The sequence below is a fragment of the Typha angustifolia genome, chromosome 1 (genome assembly GCF_048772165.1).
Source record: "Typha angustifolia cultivar Huaian chromosome 1, ASM4877216v1, whole genome shotgun sequence".
Lineage (NCBI taxonomy): Eukaryota > Viridiplantae > Streptophyta > Magnoliopsida > Poales > Typhaceae > Typha > Typha angustifolia.
Genome location: NC_133239.1, coordinates 6,510,836 through 6,533,736, shown reverse-complemented (window position 1 = coordinate 6,533,736; position 22,901 = coordinate 6,510,836). Strand labels below are relative to the sequence as shown.

Genomic DNA, 22,901 nt, shown 5'->3' with positions numbered 1-22,901 from the left:
TTTTATTTCTTAGTTTTAATTTTTAAAAAGATAAATTTAATTAGATATAAAAAAAATAAAAGACATTTGATTAGTGAACCAAGACAATGATGGTTAAGTAATATAATTTATACACGGAAAGAATAAGGTGCTTCTAATTACTAGGTATCAAGCACACATGGCAATCTTTAAGTCGCCACCCCATGTGACCACCCAAGACAGCATATTCCTGCTGTTCGATGGAAGCAAATAAACAATAGAGAAGCCCCCACCCCCACGTGTTGGATGAAGGGAAGTGACGTCGAGATTGAGAGAGAGAGAGAGAGAGAAAGAGAAAATGAGTAATTTACAGATGGCATTCTATAATTTATCTATTTATGATTTATATTTTGTCTTTAATAATTCTATAATTCAATCAATATTATTTTGATTAATTAATATTGATTAAATTATTAAAATATTTTTTTTCTCTCTGCCTCTTCACTGAAGAAGACATGGGTATTTAGATATTTATAAATTATTTTATATATTATAAAAAAAATTGAGTTATAAAAATCTAAAGAACGGAGATAAAATGTTGAGTGAAATTTAAAAGATTTCTATTGGATGAATGGAAGTGACGTCGAGAAAAATCAAAATCTCTTTCCAACTCCTCCACTTGATTCCTAATGGGAAGGTCCCAAAAGTAATATGCTCATCCTCCACTAGGTTAGGTAGATAGAGCACAAATATTTGGTTGTGGTACACAACAGACTAAGCTTATTCCACTGCAAATGAGGGGCGCGGGGCTGTACAATCGTTGGTCCAAGAAGTGGGATATGGGTGTCACTTTCTGGGTGAATTTGTGGCTCCCTTTGGAGCAAGATGGGATCTTAGGTGGATTCCCACTTGATACGATCACGCCCAATATAAGGGTGTACATTACATGTTCATGGGCTGGCCCCGGACACACTGCCATAGATTGGAGATTGGGCTACCTATATAGTGGCCCAATTAAGTCGCCTAGTAGTTTATACTTGGGTTAAACATATTTTGCCCCTGTATTCTAAATCAACATTAATCACTTTACCTTCCTCAATTTTGTTTGGTATTACTAAATAAGTTGCAACTATAAAGTTTTTTATCTAAAGTCTAACAATATCTCTTATTTTCTTAACTACTACTTTAGCTTTAGTTAGAATAGGACGCATGTATTTATTGTGAAATAATAATATTTCAATTTCTGTTCACGCATTATTTAATTTGGAATGTTTATAGTATTGTAGCTGTATGTAAATTACTTGAAAATATATTCAGCTCTATTTATTCTCATAAGTTTTCTAAAACCAATTATTCATTTTTGAAAATATAAACTAAACTGTAGGCACAATATCCAACTATTTGCTTAAATAAATAAGAACGTGGAATAATAATTAACAAGTAAAGATGGACGCTAAGATTTTTATGTGAAAAAACTTCAAACGGGTTAAAAAACTACGGATCCAAACTCGAATCAAACCAACTAGTAATAAACTATAACAGTTGAAAAAACTGACTTACAAACACCTATCGATCCCCATGACTTTATCTAACAAAATCTTAATCGCTCGATTTCACAATTCATTGTTTCAATCAGTCTTAATAACCCTCAAAATTTCTCTTCCGTTTTGATGGCCCTTAAGACAAATATGTTCACATGTAGAAAATGGTCAAAGCCTTCGTCAGTAAAAATCAATGTTTCTTCAATAATGTCTCCACAAAGTAATAACTAATGACCCATAGGGTTAGAGCATCCCAACACTTATATAACTTTTTAAAATAAGTCCAAAAATTAGTCAAATCAAGTCTCAGAAATTTTTATAGTTCATAATATTTACGACCTAGTTCGAACACAAATATTAGTTTCTGTGTTTTCGAACGGCTGTTAAGGTGTGTTTGAACGATAAAATATGCTCATATTATTTTTTAACCGCTACCAAGGTGCATTCGAACAACCAAAATTGTGCCTCTGTATCTTTGAACGACTGTTAGAGTGGGTTCAAATGCCCTTTGAATGGCATGACTTATTTTCTTTTAAACTCAAAGATTTTCAAACCAATCTTAACAATACTTATATATATGCTCATATTTACAGTGGAAGGTAGATATAACAAGATCATATATAATGTAAACACATATATCATAATATAATCTTAACAACGTTCAACAATCTATCCACATGCACCACAAGTTCAAGCAATCAAATAAGAAATAATATAATACACCCAAATTGTTGAAAGATACTAGCAATTCAAAAATACTAGGAAGTAAGCAAAAGCAAATCAAGTCTCTAAGTATCTAAGCTCTCCTCTCACTAACTACTCTAGATTTCTCTCCCTATTTTTGTCATAAATTACCAAAGAGCAATTTCGGAGGAGGAAAATTCTAATTATGAATAGTAAAGATGTCATTCAACATAGAATTTCATAGAGTCTGCTTAGCATGAATTTTACCTTGATCTACACGAATGTCCATCACATTCCCTGTCACTTGTAGTTTCAAATCACCCAATTGACTCTAAATGTGATCAAGACGCTCATATAGAAACTGAAACTCTTTAGGTTCATATAGTTCGTCTTCCGGGTCAAATGAAATAACCATTTTATCTATGCTTGATGAAATACCAGCTTTTGAAGATGACTCATATGAGCCTACGTTTCATTGTGCTCTAGTCCACTAGGTTAAGAGGTTTGATGAATATCTCTATAAAGTCAACACGTACTCCACTTTGAACAAATAAATTTTAATAAAAATAGTGAACGGTAAACCTTCTCATGGAGCTTTTTTAAGAGCGGTTGATTCAATACTTTTGTACATCATTGAAGCCAGATTAATAGACTGTTTGATAAGTATTGCATGCAAGAGATAAACACGATTAAGTTTTTATTTGAGTGTCGTGTATTTTGGTATGATGTTATGAAAACAAATATGATGAAGTATGCGAGCCACTGGAGTCAACTTGGCATGCAGCATCATGTTCTCCATCCACTCTTCACCCAATAGTAGAATGACATTTGCAACATCATATATGAGTGATAATGGGTTCGAAGGATGTGGAAAAGCAAATACACTAGATGGAAGGTAAAACTCTTGACGAATCACATCTACGTTAAGATAGATAGATACCTCTTGAATAGTAGACTACATGCATTTATTAAGGATGGAAGAATTACTATAGAACTCCCTCACCACTTCAACATAAGCTGTCCCAGACATGTTGCAAAACCTAAGCCATTGTCATTGAGTGAATATCTCTCAGTACCAAGTGAAGAAAAATCAAGTAAGACAATGGGTCTTTTACAAATCACCAGTATAGGGCCAAAGTTATACTTATATTTGCTTGCAGCAGTGGACATTGCAAACTTTTGTAGAGATGAAGTTTGTGAAGAAGATGAAGTCCTTGGTCTCTTTGAGTCTCACTTTTAGGAATGCTTGAATGTGAAGAAATCAAACAAAACTTCAATCTAATGCTCATAAAAATATCCACTGAAAACTCATGCGAAAATATTCAATGAAAGACTTCCTGAAATACCCATGAACACCCATAAAAATTTATGAACCCACTTCAAATCAGTAAAATTGTCACGTTCATTCACACATATGATCTCAAAATACAAAGTCCAACATAATCAAAATTGAAAATCTCATGAAAGTTTCCCAAGTCCAACGTATTTTATTGAAGAAATAATAAGAAAATTAAATCAAATCATACCTTGCAGAAAGATGATGAAATCTTGAAGTTTGAAGTCCAAAAACTCTAGATCCAAATGTGAAATTGAGTATCCAAGGCACTAGAGTAAGAAATCTAAAACATACGTGATAATAGAGATGGTTTGGAGAGTAGAAGAACGTTGAGAGATGGGAAAGATGAAATGATTCAGGTTCAAACGTAGTATAAAAAGAAAATCTCAATCCATTGGAATGCAAAAATCTTGGTGTTTGCACCCTTTTTTTTTTATCTTTCTTAACAATCATAGATAACCCTAAACATTTTTTTAGAAGCTCTTCCACAGATTCAAGAATAATTCATGATAAAAATATAGAATCAAAGTATATCGATATTAATAAATATTATGAAGAGCATATTGACTACATAAGCTAATTTGTCACTCAATAAAAATTTTGGTCGAAAATGACGAAAACCATATTCAAGTTGTGCAGACCCGTAAAAAACAAATCTTGTACTCAACCAATAAAAGCAATTGTTTACGGTAGTCAAACTGACTTAGTTCATCATTAAACTTCAGTGACAATTTATATGTACTTTCAACTTAAGTTAATCATGAGTGTAATAATTCAAATATGAATATAATAATGGCTTTCACACATTAGTTAGATAGTTCTTTTCTTATAGTATATAAGATAATTCATAAATTGTTTCATGTCAAACAAACGTATAAAGTATTGAGTTAAACTAGACCATAACTAGACCATAACAAGATGTCTTTTACTCTAAACTCACTGCAGCCATTTTCATTGATATTTTTATATATAGAATAATTTGACTAAATTAATGGTCAAACTAAACAAATTACATCTAACAATGAGCTATCTAAGGAAGGTTTTATAAAACTATGCTTACTCAAATATAGGCAACAGTCATTAAACATAGTATTAAGATTCAATTAACAAAAAGTCATAAAATTAAAAATATTAGTTGAGATATAATATGCTACCAGATGACATGATTGACTATTATACACTCGCATTCAAGAAAGTTATATTCTATTATACACTCACATTCAAGAAAGTTATATTTCTACCATGAAAATTTTTGAATTCAAGGAATGCATCAATTTTTATTTTGTATGTATTTTGCTATGACTCGAAACATAATTTAACTAAACAACTAACTCAAGGAATCAAAATGCAAAAACACTTGAAAAACACTAAAAACTCAAATCAAACAAGATTAAGAAAAGACCTGAATGCAGGGAATCTCGAGTCATAGCGCCTGAATGTGATTAGGTGGTCTTCAAGTCCTCCTTTTGGTTTGGGATTTTCTTTGTATGTTGAAGCTTGTGGGATGGACCCGCGCCTTTTCATGGGTTAGGGTTTTATCTCTCGTGAGCAAAAGAGAGTCGGTGAGTTCCTAATCATCAAAGGGAAAGAGCACATCCCGAGCAGCGATCAACCCCTTCTCGTGATTGGAAGAGGAAAGAAAGCCAAGAAGAGGGGTCTGATTGTCTCATTGCTTGCTTTTTACTGACTGCTTTTGCTTCGTTGGCGATCCTTGTGGCTTGGGCAATTCCCTATTCCATCTGATGGGCTTTCGACTCTTTAGTTAAGCCCGTACTTGACTCCTATCTTTCGGCTTAAGAAGAGAAGGGCTGATTTATAAGGTTTAGAAGGTGAGGTGAGGCTATTCTATATAGGGATGGAGGTAGGCTTGCGAGTTTCCTAACTACCCTGCAGTCAGGCGACACCACAACCAAAGAAGGCTCCAAAACTTAAACTATTAGCACAATAGAACAAAGACAAAAAATTTCACGTCAGCTTCTTCTCGCACTTGATTTCGAACTTGAACTTTCAGCGACGAGCAAGAAAAGAAGACAATACCTTCTTAAGTTGAAAGCAGTAATTAAGCGGGCACAAGAAGGCTTGCTTGGGTTAGTAAGCCCTATCCAATAGATCTTTATAGGCAGACGCAGACCCCCTGGCCAAGGGAGAGACTGCATCCCTTTCCTTCGGTAGCTCTTTGGGTTTCCCAAGGATAGCGGTAGCTGGGGCAAAGTCCGATTTCTTCGCTCCGCGAATGAGAGAGAACAAAATCGGAAAAAATAAGTTTTCTCTTTGCGAGATTCGAAAGTGGAGAAGGCATTGTCTTCTCTGGGCAGATAGGATCAAATGTAAAGCAAGGCCCAATTTAGTTCATTCTCTCATTAGGGAACAGCTTGAAAAATGTAAATGTCCTCAGTTCCTCGATTCATTCCGTGGCGCGAAATCCATCATTGGCTAAACAATCATTTGGTTATGCCATTTGGGGCTTTGCTCTAACCGAAGTGCATCCTTTGCCCCAGTAGAGAAAAGACAGTAGAATGATGAGTAGATGAGGTGGTTCAGCCGCAAGACTTTTGCCTCTTATAATAACCCTGAAACTTTAGGCCAAATCCATTTTTGGATCACTTTTTTGGGGGTTAATCCGACCCTTAAATAGTGTGTATTTTCAATCTCCACAAGCCCTTATCGCGATCAGCCTTTACCAACGTCACCAAGGAGAGAGGAAGAGAAGACTGAAGATTTGAGGCTTGTTGTATAGTTTCGATAGTAAGTGCTTCCCTTTTTTTGTCGAGGGCTTACCCAAGCGTTCAGGTCTGTGTCAGCGACGGCTGCCTGCTCTGACGAGCGACATCCCTTGCTCGAAAGATTGAAACGGCGAGTATCCCGGGCTGTTTGATCAGCTCCCCGGGGATATACTATGATCAAGGCTCCTCAGCTCCCCTTCCTCTGGACGAGAACCCCTTTCCCTCCAGGCTTTTATTTGGGCACCCAGGCCAATACAACTCTGAATAAAGTAAGAACTAGTAAAAGCAAAATATTAATCCAAGATAGAAACCCCTAAGGATGTCTTAAGATACTTAAATTTTTAAATATCTAAAAGCTTTGTGAATAAGTCGCACAACTATTCTCTGTCCCAGTGTGTTCCTATAGACCTTTTCTTAAACCAACTCAAATATGAAGTGATGTCGTATATTAATATATTTTGTACATTAGTGCCAAACTAGATTTTTGAAATGTTAATAGCACTTATATTATCACAGTATAGTGTCACTGTATCCTCATTAAGTCCATTGTCTCTAATCATTTGTTTCATCAAAGTAACTATGCATAATAACTGTTTGTTGCAACATACTTTGCCTCTATAGTAGATAAAGAAATTAAATTCTAATTTCTACTATGTTAGTTAACAAGATTATTCCCAACATAAAATATTTGTCTAAAATACTTAACGTGTCATCACAAGAACCTACCCAATGTAAATCTGAATAGCCTAATATGATAGTGCTCATGTCAAAAGCAAACCAAATGCTCATATTTATTATCCCATTGACATATTTTATAAAGTGTTTCACAGAAAAGAGATGTGATTCCTTAGTCCTTAGGTTTAGATTGATATCTAGCACACACTCCTATAATAAACACAATATCTAGACTATCAGCACTAAAGAAAAAGAAACCAATTATGCGACGATAAAGTGTTTGATCAGTATTTTCTCGAAATTGCCTTTTCCTAATTTTGTAATGTGATCATAGGAGTCCTAGAACGCTTTGCATTTTCTAAACCAAAATTACTGATATGACTCGGTTCATGTTGGCTCCACTCGCGATATTGGATTTATTAGGATGAGCCTATTTATCTAATTCAGTTTTATTTGAAGAAATAAAAGAATTTTTGTTGGGGAGCGTTTGAACGCAAGGACCGTATTCAGATGGGCCATGCGAACACCTGCATGCGTTTACAAAAATAGAGAACGTGATTCGCGCGTTTGAACAGGCTCGGGCCATTCGAACATGATTGTTCGAATGCTTACACATGTTCGTAACGACAGAGAACTATAATACATGTTCGAACGCGATCAAGCTCGTTTGAATGCACCATAATGAAAATTGTTGGTTTATTAATGTTTTTAACTTAGTTGATGGGTCCCTAGAGTGAGCCTTTATAAATATGTGGAGAAAACCCTAATTAGAGTTTATCTGATAATTGAAAATGGCATTATGTCTTTATCTCCTTCTCTTCTTACTTTAGCCATTAGCGCCCTCTCCCACCTCCTTCCTTCCACCGTCCAAGTCTTTGGTCGGCTTCCTCTTTTTCTATAACAACTTTATTACGGACCAGATCTAGAATGATCCGTGCGTAGGATGATTATGAAAATTTAGGTGGAGGTAGACTCATGAGTTAGGGTTCTAATGGCTCTAGTTTCACATAAATCGGAGGTCAGGATGAAAAGATAAAAATAAAATAGTGGAAATGTGTCAGGGAGGGCAGAACGGTAATATTCGACGTTGTGGCGGTCGTCGGAGGGTGGTGGACGGCCAAGGGTAGCGGTGGACGGCCGTGTAGTAGAGTGGCTGCTAAAGGTAGGAGGTGGCTAGGGTTTGGATGCTTGAAAGAGATCTACGGTTATGCTCTACTCTTATGAAAGTAAAGACAATCTAACGGCTAATGAAAAAAAGATAAGGACTAGAATAATAACTGGCTAAACTCATATTTCTCTCAATTCAATTCCATAAAATTATCAATACATGTCCACTCCTATTTATAAAAGTAAAAATCCATAGCGGATCGGATCCACATGCGGATTATCTGATTTATTTGAAATTCAAACAATAAGATAAAACTAGCTAACTAACTAAATCAGCCTTCTTTGTCTTTCACAGATTAATCCTTCGTTTTGCCAAAAGTTGTAGATCTAGAGGATGGTGATCTTGTCCCGTTGGTTTAATATTATTCGGGCGTCTGTAGAATATTCTGCGGATATTTTCTCGAAACTGTGCAGAATTGGATTTAGCTAATTAAATAAAATCCTAACCTTCTAATTAAAGCAAATAAGATAATTAGACTCAATCCATTAAGTCTAATCTCCCCTTGATGTGATTCAATCCGACCCAGTTTGCATCAATCCACCACACTTCCGACCACCTTATCCTCAAGGTGTCCATGGTGGTTTCCAAACCTTCGTTCGCTCTCGAACTTTATGTCCTCTATCTTCATGTGGGTCTCGGTGCTGCTCTAGGGCCCATCATTTTTAGCCATAGTCCATCCTAGCCATGGGTGACTTGAGCCAAGGTCTTAGCACATGAGGTTTAGGTCATGGCTCAAGTGCAGCTAGTCCAAGGAAGGTGCTAACAATGGTGGCTTGGACTGAAAGTGCCTGGATCACCATCGGTGGAAAAGTAGGGTTCCAACCTTTATTTTCCACCTCGATCGGGAAAGATGACAATGGGGCTGTCGCTAGGGGCTGCTCCAACATTGCTATAATGGAGGGCTCGATCTGCAAGGATGGAGGGTGCTCCACTGCAACCGGAGAAGGGATGGTTGTCGGGATTTGGATGGTCTCCACGGTTTCACCATTATTAGTTCTTGGGTGTGGAGGTGGTGCATGTTCCACGGTGACCGGCGGCGTAGGTGGTGCGAGGTGGAAAGCTGCTAGTAGGACTTCTATCAAGGCCTAAAATAAGTCCTTGAGGGTAGTTTGGATCTTTTGGATCTCTTTTGCGCTCTCCTTCAACTCAACCGAAAATGCTTTAAAAAAAGCTTTTGCCCACGCCGGTGGCTCATCGTCGACAATTGTTGGGATTGGAGGGGGTGACATATCAACTCCCACAGGAATGGAGATGAAATCATGGTCCTCCATGGTCGATGCCTCCTCGTTGGCCTTGGAACGCGTGTTAACCATCTTTCGAGGAACGTCAGCTCTAATACTAATATTACGGAATATGGACCAGATATGAAATGATTCGTCCATAGGATGATTATGAAAATTTAGGTGGAGGGGATCTACAGTTATGCTCTAATCCTATGAAAATAAAGACGACTAATGAAAAAAAGATAAGGACGAGAATAATAACCGGCTAAACTCATATTTCTCTCCATTCAATTTCATAAAATTATCAATACATGTCCACTTCTATTTATAGAAGTAAAAATTCATAGCGGATCGGATCCACATGCGGATTATCCGATTTATTTGAAATTCAAACAATAAGATAAAGCTAGCTAACTAACTAAATCAGCCTTCTTTATATTTCACAGATTAATCCTTCGTTTCGCCATATATAGATTCCAAATCTGGAGAAGTTGTGAATACCAAAGCCATATATCTAGAGGTTGGCAATCTTGTTCCCCTAGTTTGATATTATTCGAACATTTGTAGAATATTTTGTGAATATTTTTCCAAAATTACGTAGAATTGGATTTAGGTAATTAAATAAAATCCTAACTAAACCAAATAAACAAATAAGATGATTAGACTCAATCCATTGAGTCTAATATCCCCTTGATTGAATCTAATCTGACCCGGTTTGCATCAAACTTCTCCCTCTTCACACCAAAAAATTAACATAGCACCAATATAGCCATTGAAGGGCTAACAAGCTAGGGTTTATCTGACCTTCAGCCACTGTTCAAGCGGTATCTCTACTCTAGCCATCCAAATCCTACAATCTTGGATTCATTGGAAAGCTCTTTTCAAGGGCAACAATATATCCAAAATTTAGAAAAATCTAATAGTTAGATTATTCGTAGTTTTCTTCAAAAGTCGTGTCTTCAATCTAGTCCAGAATTGTTACAGATCGGATCAAATCGGTTTGTAACAATTACTCACTAGATTCCTAACATATTTGGGTTGAGCGATAAATATCCCTCTATCTAATTGAGTAATTTGAAGTCCCAAAAGGAACTTCACTTCACCTATCATACTTATCTCAAACTGACTATGCATGAGTGAAACAAACTCCCTAGCAAAGTTCAAACTAATTGCCTTGAAGATAATATTATTAATATAATTTATGCTACAATAAACCTCCTATATTCTAATTTGATGAATAATATCTTGCCCACTCTCTTTCAAGTGAAGCCCAAATTTACAAGAAAAGTAGTCCAACTTCTCATACCAAGCTTGTTGAGTTTATATTTTCCATATAGAGCTTTTTCCGGTATATAAATATGAGAATGATAAAAAAAAAGCTTTTTTTGAAACATTTAGGTTGTTCAACATACAATCCTCGTTCAAAACGCCATTCAAAAAAGCACTTTTCATATCTATATCTATTTGAAATTATATTTTTAAATGACAAGCAATAGTAAGAAGAATATAAATAGATTCTAGTCTAGCAACATGTGCAAATATTTTGTCAAAATTTATACTCTCAACATGAGTATATCTCTTAGCCACTAGCCTATCTTTATTCCTAATAATGTTATCATGTTTATCACTTTTATTCTTGTAAATCTATTTTGCATCAATTATGTTTATGTTCTCGAGTCTAGGAACGAAGTATCATATATCATTTCAGTGAATTGTTCTAGTTCTCATGCATTGCATTAATGTAAGAATTATCTATTATTTTTAAAATGTCCTAAAAAGATGCTCTCGCTACTTCTAGAGTCAAATTTAGTTTAGTGTTCTCTAGCATGCAAAATATAGTATTTACTACCAAACACATAAAAATATTTGACATTTAATATTTTTTTTTTACTTTTATATAGTCCATATGAGATCTTTTTCATACTAGGTCTAAAATAGACACAATTGATCAATAAAATAGCAATATTTATCACTTCCATCCAAAACCTTTAAGGAACATTTTTCGCATGAAGTATTGCCTTTGCCATTGTTTATATAATTTGATTCTTCCTCTCTACAATGTCAATCTATTTTAGAGTTATGGGTGCTAAAAATTCATGTTTAATTCTAAAAGAGTCACAAAATATAGTATAATTCTCATTTTCAAAATTCTTGCCATCATCAGATCGAATTTTAACAAGAGTAGTAGATTTTTTTTGTTTTGTATCTCAAGCATAAAGATTTAAAAACCTCAAAAATTTTATATTTTTCTCATAAAAAAGCAACATATGAAAATGTAAAGAAATCATCGACTATAAAAAATATGTAATAGTTTTTACCTAAACTTTTAGTTTTAGGGGTCCCATGACATCCATATAAACTAACTGAAGCACATGATCAGTAGTAGTAGCAGCGTTAACCTTTTGATGAGATATAGTATTACTATCATGATCTAAGATAACATAATTAATTTTTAAAAAATTTACCTCAAAGTTTTCATCACAAAACTAACTGATACTTAAAAGATTTGCTTCCAAACCTTCAACATAAAGCAAATTTTCTAAAATAGGCACATCGGGGGTATTGACAATTCCGTTTCCATTTATTTTTAGTTGAATTTCCATCACCAAAGGTCGCAATTCCCCTTTCATAATCTTCTAGTTTAAAAAACAAACTTGTCACCTAACATATGCCTTGAACAACTATCTAAATACCATATGTTTGAATTCAATATTTTCAAGGCAACATGTACCTCATACTATTAAGATTACTTTCATAACCTAGATAAATTTTATTCTAACAACGTAGATGAATGAATTCTTAGGTACTTATAAAAATTTGCAATGAAATATAATATCCTAAAATGCCACAATGATACTAAGTAGATACAAACCTTCTTCTTCTAACCTAATTCTGGGGAGTGTGATTAGATTTACCTTCTTACCCTTTGAATAGTCACCATTTCATTGGTTCAGATTTAGCTTTGAAGAGTTCATCCAATTTTGTTTTGGAGCTTCAAACATTTGCTTCACGTTCTCTTCATTTTGAAAACTTGCAAACACAAAAATAGTCTTCTTATTATTTGAATTATCATCAAATCCATGTCCATGCCTATCCTTATTAGAGATTTGAGCCTCAAGAATTTCGTCCAATTTATTCTTCCCTTTTAAAGGAATATCACTTTCTTTAATAATCGTTCTTATTCAATCTCTGTAAGTCTTGTCTTCTCATTATATTCTCCTCATATTGAGGTTTTTCAGTTTCAATTGTCTTGAGTCTTGTAAGGAGTAGTATATTTATTGTTATTCTTTAATTTGAAGGACTCTTGGAATAGTTTATTCTAAGCCTTTTGTAGCTCTGAATCTTCTACATCTTTAACTAGTAACGATTCATATGCATCTGTACTTTTAAAATCAAGAGATAGGTCAATGTAAGAGCCAAGTAGTTTCCTTGTTCTTTTTCAGAATCATCATCATCATCATTATCATCATCATCATCATCATCTAGTTCATCCGAGTCATTTTAAGAGACTTTTATAGCTTGTCCCTTCCTCTTGAGACTATTAGGACATCTCTATGCAATATATCCAAAATCAAATCACTCATAGAATCGTATTTTTCCTTCGAGATTTTATTTTTCTGTTTTGAAGAATTGTTGCTCATCCTAAAAATTAAACTTATAAGGTTTTTCTTTTTCTCAAAGTTTTTATTTTTCCCTAATTTTTCAGTAACTTGTTAGGCTCCTTAAAAAATTTGGAGATTTTTTTTTACAAACATAGCCATTATTTTAGTATCTATTTCACTTTTCTTATCTGACTTCCTCTAAGTCATTTTTACAGTAGCTAAGGCCATACCTTTAATCTTCTAAGGTTTAAGGTAAGTTTGTAAATTCCTTATCAGTTGTTCAATTTATATACTATCTATGTACTTACTTTCTTCTATTGCAGTTATTTTATGAAACACTTGCCATCAAATACTGTCATGTGTTAAAAAACACAGTTTCTATGTAAACTATTGGTCAATGTTTTTACACAATATACAATAATAAAATCTCCATATTGTCACAAAAAACACAATAATAGAATCTAAAATATATATTCATACAACTAACACAAATACCCACACATGGCTTATAATATTTTCTATTAAAATACAATAATAAAAATAAGATGTAAACACTATCAACTATCCTCGCTAGCTCCTCTAAAGACTCAAGATCATCTACTAATCTAAAAATATTTCTACGAAAGGGTGGTGAGCTTATAGCCCAATAAGTATCAATTAAAAGTAGTATGAATACAACAATATCATAAATATAAATAAGTCATCATGATCACAATAAATGCATCAGTACCACAACCACATCATGATCATATCTACTGTTTATATGTATTAATGATAAACAACACAATATTCATCATGCCAAACTATTAAGTCTTTAACTTAAACACGTAAAGCCACACCTAAAGGTCATTTCAACACTCATATACAACCCCCACAAACACCCTAAAAAGAGGGTAAATCATAGTAGTAAAATTATGTGCTCCTTACTTGACGAACAACATGACCGATGGTCCGCCACTACAAATTAAGAATTTTAATCGTAAACCTATCACATAAGCCAGTATCGCACATCGATACTACCAACTGAGCTCTCGGCTCAACATCATCACTCCATCGGCGAAAAATCATGAGTTGTCACTCAATGATGCTCTCATTGTACGTCATCGAATACAGTTAGGTCTACATCATCCTATAGTTAGCTCTCCAACTTAAACATCTTAAAGAGTTTAACTCTCGTTGATCGTCAATAAATCGCACGTATTATATAATAATATAATTCTTCCACCCCTTACCATGGCTAGGGAGGTGTCGAGTATTGTTGAAATACAAAAGTCACTCCTTTTATGGTAGTGCACGTGTGCTAATTCATGATATTCTACAGCACAAATAAAAAAATATAATGGAATACACATTATTATCATGTATTACGTGCTATCTTATATAATCATGCTTATAAATATGCATAGTGATAATGATAAGTGTAATTATGTCAAATAGCAAGTAAAGTTAACATGTATTTGCATAATTATAATAATAAAGATATGCACATGTATAATATAAATGTGATGATGTTATAAAGTAAGATATTTTAGTCTCTACACTACTCATAGACTATAGAAGTTTACTCGTCTTATATTGCTTCCTAGATAATTGGTTGCAATTGCACCATGATATCATCCTTGCATAGTACAAAGTCATCTCAATAATAAAGTAATAAAAATATAGGCACAATATTCTTAGCACTAATTAATTAAATAATCATATTGATATTCATTATAAGCTTAGGTAGGTTAAGAATTTTTATATTTGTTAATCAAGTAGCTATACCAAGGTCAAATGTGTTATTAAAAGTAATTAAAATAATTTATCTCAAATTATCATTCTACTAATTATTATTAATTTAAATTACAATAAATATGATTTTCCTACACTACTTGTATGTACAGATAAACTCAGACTACTGACTCGTTTGTTAAAATTAATTTAACTATTATTATAATCAATCACACTAAACTCTAATGATGGGTCACAAGTTACGGGCTCACTTAATAAGGTTAATTAAACTAAAAGGTTAAAATAATTATAGAGCAAATAATGGTTCATAAAACCAATTGGGCCTGTCCAAGGCCCAAGAAAAGGGTTACTTTACCATTAACCCAAAGATCCAAACTAACTCACTAAGCTAGGATAATAGCTTAATTAAGCAAACGAGTAACAACACAATCACTACAACTTTACTATACAAGAATGGACCAAAGCCCACAAAATAAGACTGTCAACAAGGACTGGGCCACAAACCGACCTACCCTAAATAGTGAAAAGCTCAAGCCCACTAAGACTACAACTAGGGCTAGGCTGCCAACAACCCAATACACAACCAAATGGGTTGGGATGGATCAGCCCAAACTAAAATTCACTTAGGCTGGGCTACCACCCACCTAGGCAAGACTCGGTCCACCCCAACCACTCTTCCCCCCTCCTCGACTCAACATAGCGGGGAGAGAAGGGAAGGGGCTACTGACGAGCACCATCATCGACAGTCAAGAATGCAAATGGGGTCTTATTATTTTTTTATTCCTTTTACTAGATTTTGCAATGGTTGTGAATGCTAGCAATGGATCTGGTGGTGGTGAACAACATCGATCTCACTTTTAAAATTATGTTATAATTTGTGTCAAAAATTATTTTGTTTGAGTTTATTATATATTATTTTGTATTTTGAAAAAGTAAAGTTGATCTTTGGCATAATATTTTTATGTTATAAATTGTTAATTGAGTTAATAGTGTCATGTTATTTTATTATTGTGTCATGTTAATGTGTCGCGCATACATAACTTATTTATTAAATGAGATATATGGATCGTGTCGTTTTACCGGTTTAATAATTTTCATCATAATTTTCACAATATAGATATCATCATAAACACCTCGTACTAAAATATTTTTCATTACATACATACATAAAATATCATAAATACTATATATATATAATATTAATAAAAAAACTTTTAACATAAATAAATATTTAGATAAAGAATTCGAGAGGGACAAAATTGGCCTTTTTGCGAACTAGGATAACTTAGATTTTATTCTAATTTTGTTATCCTAAAAAACTTGAATAAAGATAACCGGAGGAAAAGCATTACTAATTTATTACAGATAAACAAAGAAAAAAAAAAGTTCCTTCTTGTACTACTGTGCAGGAAAAACAGTTTTAGATCAAGTTTGTTCGTCTCAAAAGAAGACAATATTCTAGAGCAAGTTTATGTTTGTACTCTCTCTCTCTCTCTCTCTCTCTAGCTATGTGTCAAAATTGAACAGTTGAAACATTGCAGTATGTGATCTCAAACAAATGAAACTAAACTACATCTCTTCTCTTCCTCCTCCATCATGGCCACCAAAACCTTTCCCAGCTCTATGAAGCAACCTCCTCAAGCTATGCTTGCTCTCCCGTGCTCTCTTCCCTGCCTTTCCGGCCGAGTCTGCATGGCCTGACATGGGGTACTGGTCCAGAGCAAGGTTGGCCTCCAACTTCTTCGATAGCGTAACGATCTCGTACGAATCCCACAGAGACTGTGCAAAATCCCAGTTCGCCGCCTCTCCTGCCTTGGAGGCCATGCCGATGGCTTCCAGCTTGAAGCGCGAGGGCCGGCGGCTGTCGACGGAGCCCTTCTGCGCGTCGAACTCCTTGGCGGGTTTCGCGTTGCTGCAGGATTGCGCGTGCCAGGCCTGCGCCACGGCTTTGAGGAGCTCGAGGTCGGGCTCGTCTTCTCCTGGGTGAGCAAACTTCTTCATGGCTGGCCTCCTTGGTTTCGGAGTTTGACTAAGGATGAGCCGCACATTTGTACGGTGCGAAGATAAGGCGTGGAGATTAAGAAAGTTGATAATTGGGTGATAGTTATTTTGATTCTCTTGGTCGGAGGCATCAGGACGCATTTGGGCTCCATTCAATCGTCAATATATACATATTTTAAATATCATATTTGTGACCAAAATTGTTAGTATATTTTTAAAACAGAAATTTGCCAAAAAGCACAGTAGTGTTTTGCTTTTGTCACTCAAACCCGTTTTTTTTTATCTTTATAGAGAAGGTATTTTCTTTTTCTTATCTTCAAGTTTACTGGTCCGTCATTTAGTACTCATTAAATATTAATGAGCCAATCAATATAAGAATAGAAATTGAATGTTGGATGGTATAGAAATTGAAGCTTTGCTAGAAAAACTTTTATTTATTTATGGACGTTTGTATATCTAGGATGTAGTTGGTATATTTAATTTGAATTGCTTGGTTTCCTCTTAAAAAAAACTTAGTATGTATTGCAAATAAGGTGCCATATCTCTTAAAATAAACTTGATTTCCTATACATTAGATTTTTTTTTCCCAATTGAGAGAGCTAAAAGAATTATTCTTACTTATTTTTCTAACTATAATTCATAATTTCTATGAAAATGGCAGTTAATGACATATTAACAACTTTTAGAACTATATTAATAATTTTTGAAACTATATTAACAACTTTTGCAAATATAACAACAACTTTCGCAAATATAATAACAACTTTCATAGTTATATAAGAACTTTCGTAAATATATAAACAAATTTCGTAGTTATATACAAAATAACAACTTGCCTTAAAACGGCTAGTCATAAAAATATATTTCGCAAATATAATAATAACATTCATAGTTATATAACAATGTTCACAAATATAATAACAACTTGCATTAATGACATATTAAAATTTTTTGAAACTATATTAACGATGGTCGCAAATATAATAACAACTTTCATAGTTATATAACAATTTTTGTAAATATATAAATAAATTTCATAGTTATATACAAAAATAACAACTTGCCTTAAAACAGCTATTCATAATAACATATTTTGCAAATATAATAACAACTTTCGTAGTTATATAACAAAATTCGTAAATATAATAACAACTTTTATAAATATAAAAATAAATTTTGTAGTTATATAACAACATTCACAAATATAGTATCAACTGCCTTGAAACACCTAATTATATAAATAATTTTCTTTGTATAACAACGTTGGCATATATAATAACAACTTGTATTAATGATATACTCATAACTATATTAATAATTTTTGAAACTATATTAACAACTATCGCAAATATTCACTATAGAATTTCACAAACTTCACTATTACAAGGACAAATATGATCAAATAAGAATCATGGACAGAGATTCTTACTTAATTAAATCTTTTAGTACTAGTAGCAACTAGGAAATCTCGTCCTTAACAATTGTAACGTACATGGAAGCCTTAAGTCTACACATGTCTTCCTGTTCAAAATCAAATGCTTGCCCTCTATGGATATAGTCAATATATAACATTACAAATATCACACAATCAGCCCTATAGAAGAATGCAATATGAATTAGTTATAAATTCAAGAATAACTTACATCATATTTACTAAATGAACTTATGAATTAGCCTACATCGAGCAATTGGCTTTGAATAGCTTTTAGTCCCTCGTGCGATTTCCTTCCTTCAATACCTCTCCAGACAAGAAACCATATATTTGCGCTGCAAAAGTACGCAGCCATCTGTTGACCCATCCCATCTGCATATATAATCAAGTTATTCAGATATCTCACTACAAACGCTTAAGTAAATGATGTTATGTAAAAAAAAATATTCGTCATTTTCTTTGCAGCCTGTAAATATCTGGGGTCATGTAGAGAATTGTAATGAATGCCCTTTCAGTTCTTTATGTCAACCACTAAAAGATGTCAATGGTTGCAAGTGTGAAGAGAGATAAGCCAAAACATTGCATTATTAAGTTCTAAAGGATAATTTTCAGTCATTCCAACAACCATCGAGTCATTTTGTATTTGAACCCCATGATCAAGAAATGTTGATAAAAATATGCAATAGATGTACAAACCAGGATCCTCTAATTGCCGATAGAAACAAATTCTACTAAAACTCTTAATCACTTCATCATCAACTAGTTCATAATTACTTAATAGAGGCAGAAGTTGACACTTTTCCACCATCGCGTGATCATCTTTCCAAATAGGGACCCCTGTATCAAGAAATGAAAGCATTCATTTAATCAAACGTTTATCTTCTTCCTTCAGCAATTCTGTTCCAAGATAACCAAATGTGACACTTTTTCTTTTTCATTTTGCATAGACTTTTGTTTTCTTGCCATCTTTGTCTCCCAAAGGAATTTCCTGTTTGCTGGAGAGAATGTTCTCTATCAAATCAATTAGTTTGACAATAAGTAATTGATCCGGTTTGCAAATGTCATTGACTATCCTCACTATGTCACCAGATTCTATGTCTACCTCTTTCCCTTTTATCTTTCTTCTCTTCTCCTTCCCCTTCCTTCTCTTCTTTCTCTTTCTCCTCTTCCTTCTCTTCATTCTCTTTCTCCTCTTTCTCCTCTTCCTTCTCTTCATCTTTCTCCTCTTCCCCTTCCTTCTCTTCATCTTTCTCCTCTTCCCCTTTCTTCTCTTCTTTCTCTTCGTCTTCCTTCTCTTCATCTTCCTTATGTTGTTCACCATCATACTCTTCCTCTTCTCCATCTTCCACCAACATAAAATGATGTAAGGACTTCTTTGAAATCTGAACATCTCATTTATGTCCACCACAAATGTTGAACTACTTGAACCAGTCCACTCAGCAATCCCAACTGCCTTCTCATTTTCTATCTTCTGAAATCGTCTCCTGAATTGGATGTTTTTAGCTTTTCAATTCGATAATTTCTCGTTCCATTTGGCTCATCCGTCTTTTCAAATCATCCACAGCTACACATAAATTACTGATAGATGTGATACACTTAGTTAGGATCTTTTCTTATTGCATTAGTTATTTATTTTTATTAAAATAAAATTCCTGTAAGTCACGTTTGAACGTAAAAGAGGTTGTGTTCGAATGTCCTTGTGAACACCTGCATCAAATTCGCAAATACAGAGAAGGCATATTATGCGTTTGAACGCAGTCGGGAGAGTTCGAACGCCCGTGTTCGAACGCCTGCATCACGTTCGCACATATAGAGATGGAGCTTTTTGAGTGCGTTCAAATGCGATCGGGCACGTTCGAACGCAATCAACGGGAATCTTCTAGAATTAGGGTTTCATATTGTTTTAGGACTTGTTGGCTAGCCTCTATAAATATGTGGATGGCAGCCAATTTCATTATGCTATTGGATTATTGATTTCTTGCCTCCTATCTTCTCTCTAGGCTTCTCCCTCCTCCCTTTTCACCATCTTTCCACCTCTACCGTTGGTAGGGTTTTTCCTAACTTCTAATCTCCCTCAATTGTCGAGTCACCCATCTTCTTTGAGATCTCGACCACTATGTTCCTTTCGTCTACTCCTTTAATCACATCCACAATCCACCCTCATCTCCATACCTACCCGTAATACTAACATCCACTCCACTCGTCACCACCACCATCACCCATGTTATTTCGTATTTTCATCCCTACTATAGTTCGAATCTACGAAGGGCGTAAATATGAAAGTTATAGATCAGGAAGTTATGGATCTAACCTAATTAGTTTTGTAATTGTCTGACTTCTAAAGAATATCTGACGAATATTTTCTCATGGTTGTACGGACTGATTCCTATAGTACATTCAGATCTTGAAGGAATCATAGCGTAGCCTATTTTGGTTCTAGATCTTATCAAGTGGTATCAGAGCTTATCAGGATGATTCTTGTTCCATTCGACTTGCGTAGATGGATAATTCTTGTTCACTAGGGAGTCCTAACTTGGATTCATCCTGAAGAAAATAAATTTAGCATATATATAAACTTATTGATAATCTAATAAAAATAATTATGTATACAACTCAATCTATACATGACTGACTCTTTTTCTTTTCTCAACACGTACAAATTTTATTCTGAGTAGAAATTCACCTAAGCCATGATCCAATCCTTTAACCATTTTTTTCCTTTTGAGTAAGCTAAATAAGAGGAAGGATTTGCAAAACATAAAGTTTACATAAGCATGTCATAGACATAATTAGATAACTTTATAATAAATAATTTTTTAATTAGACATACCTTCTCAGCACTCAATTGAGGTATAAAAGTTGCTAGAGTGTCTTTCCGGAATTTGATAACACTAGCCCATCAAAATATTCTAGGAGTCATGTTAGGAAAATTGGGTTTCAAAATCTACTAACGCTTTAGGAACCAAACCTATAATGAGGAAAGTAAAGATAGTTAGAAAGATCCAAAGTAAATAGGTTTATAATCATCAATATAATCATGATTATCGTCAATACAACGGTACATCCATTCATGAACACTTCATTGACCAAACTCCCCGTCGTCATCATGGAGTTGACCTTCTCAATTGTAAATTGGAGGGAATGTGATAAGAATGGAACGTCTTCTTTAATATCCGGATTGGTTGCAAGAAAGCAGTCCATGCAACTGAGGGAAAATATTCATCAGATATTCTCCCATAGTTAGAAAATTACGAAACTAGGGGTGGTCGATTCATAACTTCTTGATCTACGTTTTTGGTATTAACGCCCTTCATAGATTCAGATTACAACTAAGATGAAAATACGCAAAAGTGAGGGTGATGGTGGTGGTGATAAGGTTAGGGATGATAGTGGAGATGAGGGTGGATGGTTTATGAAGTTTAAGGGACAAGGATGAAGAGGAGAAGTAGCCGAAATCCCAAGGAGGAGGGAGGACTTGACAGACGAGGGAGGTTAGAAGAACACTAATGTCGAGATGGCGCATGGCTAGGGATTAAAGGAAAGGGAAGGGAGATTAGGGTAGAGAGGATAAAAGGAGATAGAAATCAAGATTCATTTATCATAATATTTTTGGTTTTCAACCACACCTTAAGAGGCTAACCGAACAAGCCAAAAATGGCAATTATTAACCCTAAAAACAGTGGATTCTTGCCAATCGTGTTCCAACGCATAAATTGTATTCTCTGTCGATGCGAACGTATGCAGGCGTTTGCACGCGGGCATTTGAACACAGTCGAGCGCGTTCAAACATACAATTTGCGTTCTCTGTCGATGTGAACACCTGTAGCTGTTGGCAAAAGTGTTCAAACGCGCCCTCTCCTACGGTCTTGCTGAAAATGAATGAGACAATACAGAAAAGTGCGCATACTTGCTCAATCTATCAACCACCACAAAAATAACGGAATAACCATATACTAAAGGAAGACCTTCTATGAAATCCATAGAAATATCTTCCTAAACACAGTCCGGTATTGGTAGAGGCTGTAGTAATTTAGCCAATATCAATATGGTTGTCTTAGCCCTTTGACAAGCTTCGCGAGCATGGACAAAACTCCTCACATCTCGCCTCAATCCTGGCCATGTGCAACTCTGTGATATTCTCCTATAAGTTCTCAAGACACCCTCATGACCAGCCTCTAGAGTTTGGTGGAAGTGCTCCAATAATTTCTACAGCAATCCATCATTTGTGAGCATCCAAATACACCCGAGGTCCAGCAACAAATTGCCTCAATTCTCCAACTCTGGATTGCGCTCCAGATCATCCAACACCTCCTGTAACAATTTGAAAACATCTGGGTCAGATGTACATGCATTCCTCAGCTCATCAAGAAAAGAAAAGGTAGATGAAGAAAAGCCTACGAGCTCGGCGGTATCGGGTTGGCGCGATAGTGCATCCACCGCTTTATTTTTTGTTCTTTTTTTGTGTTGAATTTCATAATCATACCCCAACAATTTTGTAACCCATCTCTACTGTGCTGGAATGTGAATACGCTATCCCATAAAATATGAAAGTTTCTTTTGATCGGTTCGGATAATAAATCATCTACCAATCAAATAAGGCCTTCGCTTAGTCACTGCATGCAGAATTGCCAACATCTCTCTCTCTCTCTCGTAAGTTGATAATTGCTAAGATTTTTGTGATCAAGCCTTGCTTAGAAAGGCTATGTGACATCCTCCTTACATTAGTATAGCTCATATGCTAACTTCCGACATATCACATTCCACAATGAACTCTTTGGTGAAGTCTGGTAGAGCTAGAATAGGCGCCGTTGTCATTGCTGTTTT

General features: G+C 34.7%; 1 protein-coding gene across 1 annotated transcript; it reads right to left on the bottom strand.

Annotated features, from left to right (window-relative positions):
- Nucleotides 1-15,956: 15,956 nt before the first annotated feature.
- Nucleotides 15,957-16,915, bottom strand: LOC140763112 (uncharacterized). The gene has a single exon (XM_073101170.1). It carries the CDS (start codon nt 16,784-16,786, stop codon nt 16,214-16,216), a length of 573 nt encoding a protein of 190 aa, XP_072957271.1. The 5' UTR covers nt 16,787-16,915; the 3' UTR covers nt 15,957-16,213.
- Between the last annotated feature and the right edge of the window lie 5,986 nt (nt 16,916-22,901).

Coding starts and splice junctions, on each gene's coding strand:
- LOC140763112 (XM_073101170.1), bottom strand. CDS start 16,786: ATGCGTCCTGATGCCTCCGACCAAGAGAATCAAAATAACTATCACCCA.